A 12,498-nucleotide genomic window follows, 5' to 3' on the forward strand; every position below is an offset into this window, starting at 1 on the left:
ACACACACACACACACACACACACACACACACACACACACACACACACACACACACACACACACACACACACACACACACACACACACACACACACGTTTTTAAATGTCTGTAATGTATGTGTCGGACCCAAGTAAGACCAGCTGTCTCCAATGGCATCAGCTAATGGGGAGCCTAATTGAAAACTCAAAACACACAAACACACACACCTCTACAGATGAGCAAATGCAAATCTTGAGTATTCAGTCGAGTAGTTCAGAGTCGTAGCATGAAGGCGTTTCTCTGAGTAGTTGTTCATGGCGTGTTGACAGCTTTACACAGAGAGTTGTGTTGATAGGCAATCTTAATGAGCGCCGAACATGTTTACAATTCATTACCGGATGCACTGCAACTACAGAGAGGGACTTGGGTAAAGCTGAAGTCATTAGTTCAGGTATAAATAGGTAATTGGCAGTCTACTGCATGTATTGAAATAAAACCCATTGAATAATTAAACAATATTATAAACTGCCCTCTTTTTAGGATCACACACAGCATTTTTTAAATCCCAAATACGTGGAGAAAAGGAATACACTCCAAAATGAAATAAGTCTTTAATGTAATGCGGCTTCAAGTAATATAAAATATAACCCTCTGCAGTCTGTCTTGTCACAGCACGGCTTAAAGAGCGAAACAATTATTGCACATCACATACAGATAGAATAACATTCACCTGGGAATGCATGTGGTTAATATCGTTACATCGCCATTTGTACAGTCCCATAAGAAATACCGGTGTTCAAGAAATGAAGTCTTTCTCTACATAGTACAATACAAAGGACTCCAAATACATAGTAAGAAAATATGTTTGATCTTTAAAACAATATATTACAACTCAATTGCAGAGGCAAGTATGTCCGTCATGTCACACAGTAGGTCCATTGAACTGTTTCCTGTTCTAACAATCTTAGATCATTCCAATGAACACTCAATCTATGTCTACAGCACGTTGTTACATCGTGAACTTATCATGGTCTTTTCACTATGACAACATCTGTTGTGGTACCAAAACAGTACATCCCACAAATACATCTTTATTAAATATACAAAGACTGGAAATGAAGAGTGGACATTCATTATCAACCTAACTGACAGCAGAACATTTACATAGGTTGTATATCTTGGTGTTTCTTATCATCCCAACTACTTCAGTAATGGGGCCAGACCTTTTCTGTAAATTAGCAGCGTTGCCTACATAGATTAGCCTAATAGCAGCTGAGCTATTCTGTTCCACTGCTAAGCTTCTATCTCTGTGTTTTAGTGATTTCATCTAATAAACAACATATGGTGCAAATGGCGTACTGTTGCATTGTGGGACATTATTTGATTTTCATAGAGTAAAGTAAAGTCATAGAGTAATTTTAATCAAATATATTTCAGAAAATGTATAGAATTATTTTATTTTCTTACCTGTGGCCTTTAAACTCATCAATAGCTAAGGGGGAGAATGCAGGAGTTACAACAGCAGAGAGTAACCTTGGTCTGATAAAACGTTTTTTAGCGAAGCGTCTCTTGGACTATGCAAACGGCCAGAAGGTTATTGTTATAGTACCGTTTCCTCCGGGTCATGTGCTGTACATTGACAAAGAAAAGCAGAGATCGGAAGAGGAGGAAGGGGCAGAGGAGGAGGAAGAGAAGAAGGAATAAAGAAGAAGAAGAAGAATTCAGGACCTCCTCATATTGGCACTAACTGTAGGTAGCTGATTAACACTTGAGGTGTTTCTTGCTGGTCATGTCATTCCAGATGCGGTGCATCTCCTCTGGGGAGATCTGGTGGACCGTTACGACCCGTCTGTAGCGGCACAGACTGTAGGCCATCTTCCAGTGGTTGAAGCCGCTGTTCTGGAAGGGGTGGATGCCCAGCTTGCGAAGGCACAGCCCCACGTACACATCCTCCAGGTGGAGCAGTCTGGTGTGCAGAGACGTCTTGTAGATGAGCTCGGCCACATCCGCCGAGAACACGTACCCAGTGCCCGAGCAGAACGGCGGGTACTTAGCCTCAGGGTAAAGGTCTCTGGGCATGTACCACTTACTGCGCATGTCTCTGATCGGACCTCCGTTGATGACGTAGCCCGTGAAGTAGCGTCTCCGCGGCTTGGAGGTGGGCTTGAGGAGATTGTAGACCAGGTTCTCCATGTTGACGAAGATGTCCGAGTCCGTCTTGAGGACGTACTGTGCCTTGGAGCAGAAGGTGGCCACCCAGCGCATGCCCATCAGGGTCTTGAGGGTGAGGTTGTGGTAGGAGTCTATGAAGTCCTCCACCACGACATCGTGGAAGATCTGGCTCTCCTGTTCCACCATCTGGTTGAGCACCGGGTCCGTGTTCCTCCCAAGCAGGAAGAGTGTTAGGACGCGAACGCCATCGCCGAACGTGCTCTCGTCGCCCCACGTCTCTCGAATCGCTTGACGTGCGTCAAACTCCTTGTGGGTGGTGCTGATCAGGATGACTAAGAAAGGTGCCACCGTCTCACACTTCTTGGGCTCGTTGATGACAAAGTCGAAGGCGTGCGGGTTGAGCGGCCGAGTCCGTATATTGCTGAAGGTCACGTTCTTGGTGAGCTTGGTCTTCTGGCGGATGGGGATGGACAGCTGGCCCACGTAAGAGGTGGAGGGACGGGACAGACTCAGGTACCAGAGAGCGCTAGCCCAGCAAACGACCGTCAACAAGTATAAGCAGCTGACCTTTGAAGGCATTTCTGTTTACTTGGTGTGTGTTAGGAGCATTGAGAACGTCGAGGAGGCGGAATCTCCATGGGTGGTCCTCCAGCTACTTCCAGCGGTGCAGCATGATGCTGCCTCCACGAGACGCTTGACATTAATTCAATACCCTCCACTGCTTTAATACAGCCTAGCGGTGGGATTCTGGTTGAAAAGGGGGGTTGTCGTTTTTCCTCAATGCAGCCATTGTACTATTCCATTCCATTAGAGGTCCCAAGGGTGTTTCCTTGCATTCTTCTCGCCAGCACTTGATTCTAGACAGAAACAGATAAAAAACAAATGAGTCAAGCTTTAACAAGAATGTTTCAGAACTCTTTGGCAAAACTAGAGTCTTCACTTGGGTGGAATTATGAGGAGGGTTAGTATGATCTTAGAAAAACATACAGAAAGATACTCTTTGTCTGTTTCCTATAATCACAGAATACAGATAACTCAACATGTGAGGCGATCTCTATAGCTTTAGGTGAGTGAATACTCCTCCAAGCCGTCCTCTGGCGGTATGTTTATGGCCTGCTTTTTCTTCTTCTTTAGTTCTGGCTACTTTGTGTTTACAAACACTGTTTATCTCCGCTTGTCCTTCCCTCGCTGCATACGCCGTGTCAAATCAGCAATATCACTCTTACTCTCTGAAAAGTCTCCTCAAGAAGAAACACTCCCGAGGGAAATACTCTGTATCCTCTCTTTTGCTCTCTCTGTCTCTCTCTCGCTCTTCTTCCCTCTTTCCTTCTCTCTTCATATCTCTCTCTCCCCCCCTCTCTCTCTCTCTCTCTCTCTCTCTCTCAATGACACAGCGATCTTGGCATGACGGGAAATATTGTTCAGTAATGAGCTCTTCCTCGCTTGGTGAAATAGGTACTGTAGCATCCAGAGAAATAATGCAACAATGCTCTGGCGCCATTATTATGAGTTGTATGGCACTCTTATGGGTATATATATATATATATATATATATATATATGCACACACACTGCTTTTTAGAATGGTTTATGACGGAGCAAAATGAATCACAAAATAACCATTGTTTCGCTTCGATGATGAAAGCCATGATTAAAGAAAGTCAGCTCTGATAAAAAGCCCACCACGCCCAGTGAGTGTTTCCATCACAGACAGCAACAGCATTGGTCCTGGATCAAAGTGAAGAGTGCAATTTTCCATCATTACAGTAACAAGAAGTGAGAGGCACTCTGCTGGGTTTTACTCAGGGAACAGGCACCTGTTGCTTCCAGCAGTGAGACTACTGATTGTGGTGTGGAATAAAAAAAGTGTCTTTATGGGTGTGTTGATGAAAAACAGTTTTCCACCATAAGGAAATGTACAGGTAACTGCCAAAATAAAGGAAACGGCAACATAAAGTGTCTTTATAGGGCGTTGGGCCACCACAGGCTGTGGATGTATTTCAAGGCTTACCTTCAAACTTTGCTTGACATCATGGGAAAATCAAAAGAAATGAGCCAAGACCTCAGAAAAAATATTGTAGACCTTCTCGGCTAATTGACATCATTTGAGTCAATTGGAGGTGTACCTGTGGATGTATTTCAAGGCCTACCTTCAAACTCAGTGCCTCTTTGCTTGACATCATGGGAAAATCAAAAGAAATCAGCCAAGACCAAAAACATTGTAGACCTCCACAAGTCTGGTTCATCCTTGGGAGCAATTTCCAAATGCCTGAAGGTATCACGTTCATCTGTACAAACAATAATACGCAAGTATAAACACCATGGGACCACGCAGCTGTCATACCGCTCAGGAAGGAGACGCATTCTGTCTCCTAGAGATGAACATACTTTGATGCGAAAAGTGCAAATCAATCCCAGAACAACAGCAAAGGACCTTGTGAAGATGCTGGAGGAAACAGGTACAAAAGTATTTATATCCACAGTAAAACGAGTCCTATATTGACATAACCAGAAAGGCCGCTCAGCAAGGAAGAAGCCACTGCTCCAAAACCGCCATAAAAAAGCCAGACTACGGTTTGCAACTGCACATGTGAACAAAGATCGTACTTTTTGGAGAAATGTCCTCTGGTGTGATGAAACAAAAATAGAACTGTTTGGCCATAATGACCATCGTTATGTTTGGAGGAAAAAGGGGGATGCTTGCAAGCTGAAGAACACCATTCCAACCGTGAAGCACGGGGGTTGCTGCATCATGCTGTGGGGGTGCTTTGCTGCAGGAGGGACTGGTGCACTTCACAAAATAGATGGCATCATTAGGATGGAAAATTATGTGGAAGCAACATCTCTTATTGAAGCAACATCTCAAGACATCAGTCAGGCAGTTAAAGCTTGGTTGCAAATGGGTCTTCCAAATGGACAATGACATCAAGCATACTTCCAAAGTTGTGGCAAAATGGCTTAAGGACAACAAAGTCAAGGTATTGGAGTGGCCATCACAAAGCCCTGACCTCAATCCTATAGAAAACTTGTGGGCAGAACTGAAAAAGCGTATGCGAGCAAAGAGGCCGACAAACCTGACTCGGTTACACCAGCTCTGTCAGGAGGAATGGGCCAAAATTCACCCAACTTATTGTGGAAAGCTTGTGGAAGGCTACCCGAAATGTTTGATCCAAGTTAAACAATTTAAAGGCAATACTAATTGAGTGTATGTAAATGTCTGACCTACTGGGAATGTGATGAAAGAAATAAAAGCTGAAATAAATCATTCTCTCTACTATTATTCTGACATTTCACATTCTTAAAATAAATTGGTGATCCTAACTGACCTAAGACATGGAATTTTTACTAGGATTGAATGTCAGGAATTGTGAAAAACTGAGTTTAAATGAATTTGGCTAAAGTGCATGTAAACTTCCAACTTCAACTGTAGCTCAGATTTGAAAAAAAATGCCCTGTCTTGAAATTTGTGGAGTGGTTGAAAAACGAGTTTTAATGACTCCAACCTAAGTGTATGTAAACTTCAGACTTCAACTGTATATATATACGGTCTAAGGCACTGCGTCTCGGTGCAAGATGCTTTACTACAGTCCTTGGTTTGAATTCAGGCTTTAACACATCCGACCGTGATTGGGAGTGCCATAGGGCGGCGCACAAATGGCCCAGCGTCATCCGGATTTGGCCGAGGTAGGCCGTAATTGTAAAAAATAATTTGTTCTTACCTGACTTGCCTAGTTAAATAAAGGTTCAATTTAAAAAACAACTGGTGGCAACCACAGCGCAATCAATAGGCGGTGAACAGTGGCTGGTGTTGAAAATATAGCTGACTTGTAATGCAAGTGTTGCACACCAACAGATGGAGAAAACCTACACCAGTCGAGCAAATCATTTCAACAAAAATCTTTATTTTAATTTGACTTTACAAACAACAACAGGGCTTAATTGGAGTCTATTTCTTCAGAGCCTAGACCTATATAAAATAACTTAACTGGCTGAGGTAGGCTATGAGCCTTAACAGCCTAATCGAAGTAGGAATTCTATTTGGCCTACTTACAATTGCAACTGGTCAAAAATGTAGCATCCTACATAAAACAATAATTTAAAGAAAAAAAGTCTGCATGTTCGAACTAAAACAATGTAACTAATAATTAAAAGCACACATTTGTATGTCACAAACTCTAAAAGTAATTGGATACAAATGATGTGTGGTATTGTGGTTACAATAAAGAATGTAGTCCATCATGAAAATGTTTCCTATTAGCAGGACAATAGACTTTTTATAGCCCGGCTACTGTTGTGAAAATCCCTCAACTTGCAATTTATTCGATGCTTAAGTACTCTAAAGTGTTACATTTCTAACTCAAAACAGCAGTACAGTATTTCTTCATCAACATCTTTATGCTTTCGTTATAGAAATAAAATAACAAGAAAAAAGACATTCAAATGTGGATGTTTATATTAACTACATTTTAGTTGCACTTCCACCCAGCTCCACAACCACAGATAAAACCTTGCTGAGATGATCAATGTATTTGTTGCATTGTTGTATTGTCAATTTCTCTAGCCAAAACATCTTGATGGCCTTGACCAGTTCATCTTCGCCTGTCGGCTTGGCAGAGTTACGGATGAATGTTTTCAGTTGATGCCAAACAAGCTCGATCGGGTTTAAATCAGGAGACGTACATGTAGAGATGAAAAAATATATGTTTTTAGATATACTGTAGGCCTACTGAAGGTGTTGTAGGTCTTTTATTTATTTATTTTTATTTAACCTTTATTTTACTACTTAAAGGTCTACTTACTCTGCTGGCGTCTTGACCCAGTTTATGCCTTCATTTGCATTGCAAACCCGGGTGGCAGTGTGTTTTAGGTCATTGTCTACATTTGGAGAAGAAAAAAAGAAATTTAGCCTAACAGCTAAAATTAGGTACAATAATAGAAATATACATGTAAATAGGCCTAAACGTAACAAAATATTGCTGTAATCCTACCATGAAAGAAACAATGTGTACCCAGAAACACCTCTCTGACATAGGGTCCAGCATATCTCTTGATGTTTTCTAGAAATCTTGAGCCATGATACCTGAAAAAGGAGGCAAGAGTGAATTATTGTGGAACACATAACAGTCCGTGAGGTGTAGGCTACAATATTTTAAGTACCTTTTGCTTTGTAAATAGCCAAACTTACCATCAAAAATCAAATATGGGCCTGGTCCCTGGTGAGAAATTGCCCCCCACACATGGAGTTTGAGGGGATGCTTGGGACTCGGCTTGCTTGATCTTCTTCCTTTTTTTCTGTAGCAATTTTGAACAAATTGCTCAATGGCCACGGTTGATTCGTCTGTGAAGATGACATTGTTGAATGTCTCACCAGCTTTTATCCATGCCTGGACCTGCAGGACGCAAAGTTCTTTGTTTGTCAGACGAATCATTGGGTCGAAACTACAGAACAGTACAAAACTGTAATTAGAGCGATGTTGATGTCATGCCCTGATGCTAGCAGATTACAGATTGCCTTTGCCAATCGCTCATCATCTTCATGAATATAAGCAAGTGATGTCTGCTAAATAATCAATTTAGGTTTCTCCAGAAATAAATAATTCTAAATAACAAGCTGGCTTTATTTACAAATTAGTGAGAATGTCTCACCCCATGTTCAAGAATTGCCTTTTTTTCGCTCACTCTATGTTAAATGAAAACAAAATCTCCAAAATATCGTTACTTTTTAAACAAAGCGATTACTATTACTATTATTATGAATTAATTTAGAATTATATAAGAAAATCTTAGATATTCTCAGATATTCTCACAGATCCTAAAGGAAAATGCCCCATAGATATCCTCCAATCCTATAAATGTAATTATTGGCGGAGAGTCATGTCATTGAAAAAAATATTTTTCGATATACTGTAGGCCTACCATAGGCGAAATGAGTCTCACTAGTGTTGAGTAATGTGCTGTTAAAAATGGTGTAGGTCTTATTTATTTAAAGAGCATATAAAAGTTAGAAGCAAAAGCCTACAATTATTTTAGCACCGTTACACGCTGCTCTGAGGCAAGCATGGGGACTGGTCTTGATAAATCAATGAGATTTTTATTTTCACTTAATCTCAGTTTGGGTATTGGTTAGACAAGAATTAGAAAATTAAGGTGCAGAAATGTTATGCTCTTGGTGTAACCTTTATTTAACTAGGCAAGTCAGTTAAGAACAAATTCTTATTTACAAGGACAGCCTACTGCTTCCTTGTGCCCTGCTGGGATTCTTTAGCTAAATAGCCCAGTACTGTACTGCCGACCGTCACGTTGTACAGCGCCATCATTTCGGTTCCAGCAAGTACCAGTCAAATGTTTGGACACACCTACTCATTCCAGGATTTCTCTATACTTTTACTATTTTCTACATTTTAGAATAATAGTGAAAACATCACAACTATGAAATAACACATATGGAACCAGTTAAGAACAAATTCAGCCTACTCCTTCCTCCCCACTGGGGATTTGAACCCCGGTCTCCCGCGTGGCCCGCATTCTATAGTACAGACATGGCCTGCTCTCCCTTGTGTAAGGAAACAAGCACTTTCCCATGTTTACTACAGTATGTATTGTAGACTGCACAGTAGCCTAATAAACAAACAAACACATTTCGTTAATAAAATAAATATAAAAAAATACTCTTTCAAAATGCAGATGTTGATTTAGTTATGGATCCATAACGAATTACTACGGGAATAAATATCACTGATTTACAGAAATATTGGAACAAAGTTGACTAATGAAGGCAAACAATTTAGAATCCTCCAATCCTGTAGCCTACTCCTGACCGTCACGTTGCACAGCGCCATATTTTCCATTCCATCCTAACGGAAAGCCTGAGGGTTTCATTTTTCTCTGAATAGAAACACCATAATATTAATCAAATTAATTAAGCCAAATTCCTTAAAATCATACCCATATACTATGTTATTACAAAAAAGGTTTTCAATTCTCTGGTAATGCCAATACGGAATACTATCAAATGCTTCTCAAAGATGCCCTCTGGTGGTCAAACTAGCAATAACTTGCAGTAACAGAAAAAATGGCTGACAATTAAATGACGTGCCACAGAATGCTGCGGCAGTATGTCACAACTTTTAAAGGAGGAACCACTGTATGTGTCCCTTTTATTTGTCACAAAGATAATCCTTCGGATAATGCAATATAACATCTGTGCATCAACATAGGTGAACATTTATATTACTGTATCCAAAGGATTATCTTTCTGACAAATAAAATGTTCAGAGGGCTGAAATCCATGTCTTTGGGGAATGAACATAGTCTTGGCATAGTTGAATGCTGTGTTGCGCGATCAAAGGAAAGTACTGTGGATATCCCACAAATGTCATTTTGAGTGAGATGCTCAAAATGGTGAGATGCTCTCATGATTTCTTTGGATTAGCTTGACATCACAGTTCTGGAGTTGTGGTCCTGCCTTATTCGTCACACTTTGAGAGTGGACACTATTACATCTATTCATATTCTTTATCCCATCTCTTTCAGTGGCAGAATGATCTATTCTATGTCCTCACATTTTCCATCCTCCCATCACTTTTTACTGGGAGTTCAATCCATCTCATCATGTTTCCCTACCTCTCTCCCCTTTTCTCAATCATTCCTCCTCCATCTCTGTTTATCACTCTCTCCCTCTCTCTTTCCCCATTGTTCGCCATCATTTCTCCTCCATCCCTTTCTCTCCCCTCATTCTCCATCATTCTTCTCTTTCTATCACTCACCCTCACACTCCTTTTTCTCAGTGATACTGTTGATCCCTCTCCCCATGCTCTGCTGGGTCTTAGACACCCACTGAAAACACACTACCTTACTGGCAGCTTTTTTACGCCACCCACTATAAACCATTCATTCTCTATGGATACCTCTGGCTGCTTCCTCTCATCTATCTCTCTATTCCCCTCTCTCTTTTAGTCTATCTCCGCTACTAAATCATCTGCCCTCCTTCATCCCGTTCACTCTATTATTTCAGTCTCTGAGTGAGAGAGCAATAGAGAGAGACATTTTGCTTGCTTTCCTTCAGTCATTTCCTTGGGATTGTACTGTACAATTCCTTTAATTATTCTCTCTTAGACTGATTATTTGTGCTTGAGATCACAGTGTCAGCTGATTCTTTTAAATAGTACAGGGAAAGTAGTACTAGAAACCTCAGCTCTTTTCATGACATATGGACTTACTATTTCCTCACCATCTTAAATAAGCATGCCCCTTTCAAAAAATGTAGAACTAAGAACAGATATAGCCCTTGGTTCACTCCAGACCTGACTGCCCTTGACCAACACAAAAACATCCTGTGGAGGACTTCAATAGCATCGAACAGCCCCCGTGATATGCAACTTTTCAGGGAAGTTAGAAACCAATATACACAGGCAGTTAGAAAAGCAAAGGCTAGCTGAAATTTCCTTCCTGCAACACAAACTGAAAAAAGTTCTGGGACACTGTAAAGTCCTTGGAGAATAAGAGCACCTCCTCCCAGCTGCCCACTGCACTGAGGATAGGAAACTCTGTCACCACCGATAAATCCACTGTAATTGAGAATTTCAATAAGCATATTTCTATGGCTGGCCATGCTTTCCACCTGGCTACCCCGGTCAACAGCACTGCACCCCCCACAGCAACTTGCCCAAGAATTCCCCATTTCTCCCAAATCCAGTCAGCTGATGTTCTGAAAGATCTGCAAAATCTGGACCCCTACAAATCAGCCGGGCTAGACAATCTGGACCCTTTCTTTCTAAAATTATCTGCCGAAATTGTTGCAACCCCTATTACTAGCCTGTTCAACCTCTCTTACGTGTCGTCTGAGATTCCCAAAGATTGGAAAACAGCTGCAGTCATCCCCCTCTTCAAAGGGGGGGACACTCTTGACCCAAACTGCTACAGACCTATATCTATCCTACCCTGCCTTTCTAAAGCCTTCGAAAGCCAAGTCAACAAACAGATTACCGACCATTTCAAATCCTACCGCACCTTCTCCGCTATGCAATCTGGTTTCAGAGCTGGTCATGGGTGCACCTCAGCCACACTCAAGGTCCTAAACGATATCTTAACCGCCATCGATAAGAAACAATACTGTGCAGCCGTATTCATTGACCTGGCCAAGGCTTTCGACTCTGTCAATCACCACATCCTCATCAGCAGACTCAATAGCCTTGGTTTCTCAAATGATTGCCTCGCCTGGTTCACCAACTACTTCTCTGATAGAGTTTAGTGTGTCAAATCGGAGGGCCTGTTGTTCGGGCCTCTGGCAGTCTCTATGGGGATGCCACAGGGTTCAATTCTTGGGCCGACTCTTTTCTCTGTATACATCAATGATGTCACTCTTGCTGCTGGTGAGTCTCTGATCCACCTCTACGCAGACGACACCATTCTGTATACTTCTGGCCCTTCTTTGGACACTGTGTTAACTACCCTCCAGACGAGCTTCAATGCCATACAACTCTCCTTCCGTGGCCTCCAACTGCTCTTAAATACAAGTAAAACTAAATGCATGCTCTTCAACCGATCGCTGCCTGCACCTGCCCGCCCGTCCAGCATCACTACTCTGGACAGTTCTGACTTAGAATATGTGGACAACTACAAATACCTAGGTGTCTGGTTAGACTGTAAACTCTCCTTCCAGACTCACATCAAACATCTCCAATCCAAAATTAAATCTAGAATTGGCTTCCTATTTCGCAACAAAGCATCCTTCACTCATGCTGCCAAACATACCCACGTAAAACTGACCATCCTACCGATCCTCGACTTCGGCGACGTCATTTACAAAATAGCCTCCAATACCCTACTCAATAAATTGGATGCAGTCTATCACAGTGCCATCCGTTTTGTCACCAAAGCCCCATATACTACCCACCACTGCGACCTGTACGCTCTCGTCGGCTGGCCCTCGCTTCATACTCGTCGCCAAACCCACAGGCTCCAGGTCATCTACAAGACCCTGCTAGGTAAAGTTCCCCCTTATCTCAGCTCGCTGGTCACCATAGCAGCACCCACCTGTAGCACGCGCTCCAGCAGGTATATCTCTCTGGTCACCCCCAAAGCCAATTCCTCCTTCGGCCGCCTCTCCTTCCAGTTCTCTGCTGCCAATGACTGGAACGAACTACAAAAATCTCTAAAACTGGAAACACTTATCTCCCTCACTAGCTTTAAGCACCAGCTGTCAGAGCAGCTCACATATTACTGCACCTGTACATAGCCCATCTATAATTTAGCCCAAACAACACCCTCTTCCCCTACTGTATTTATTTATTTATTTTGCTCCTTTGCACCCCATTATTTCTATTTCTACTTTGCACTTTCTTCCA

The 12,498-nt window shown here is 41.9% G+C and overlaps 1 protein-coding gene across 4 annotated transcripts in view; it reads right to left on the bottom strand.

The window, feature by feature from the left end:
* Nucleotides 1-575: 575 nt before the first annotated feature.
* LOC115179856 (beta-1,3-galactosyltransferase 1-like) overlaps nt 576-12,498 on the bottom strand; it is a 122,725-nt gene continuing 110,802 nt past the window's right edge. For 2 of the 4 annotated variants that reach the window (XM_029741711.1, XM_029741710.1), the window contains one exon: nt 576-3,010. In XM_029741711.1, the coding sequence (XP_029597571.1) occupies nt 1,743-2,732 (990 nt within the window). In that variant the 5' untranslated portion in view covers nt 2,733-3,010 and the 3' untranslated portion in view covers nt 576-1,742. Of the gene's footprint in view, nt 3,011-6,923; nt 7,028-7,140; nt 7,233-7,337; nt 7,543-12,498 lie in introns of those variants that run through there. The other 2 variants (XM_029741709.1, XR_003873006.1) reach the window with 2 other exon arrangements.

Source organism: Salmo trutta, chromosome 39 (assembly GCF_901001165.1).
Source record: "Salmo trutta chromosome 39, fSalTru1.1, whole genome shotgun sequence".
Classification (NCBI taxonomy): domain Eukaryota; kingdom Metazoa; phylum Chordata; class Actinopteri; order Salmoniformes; family Salmonidae; genus Salmo; species Salmo trutta.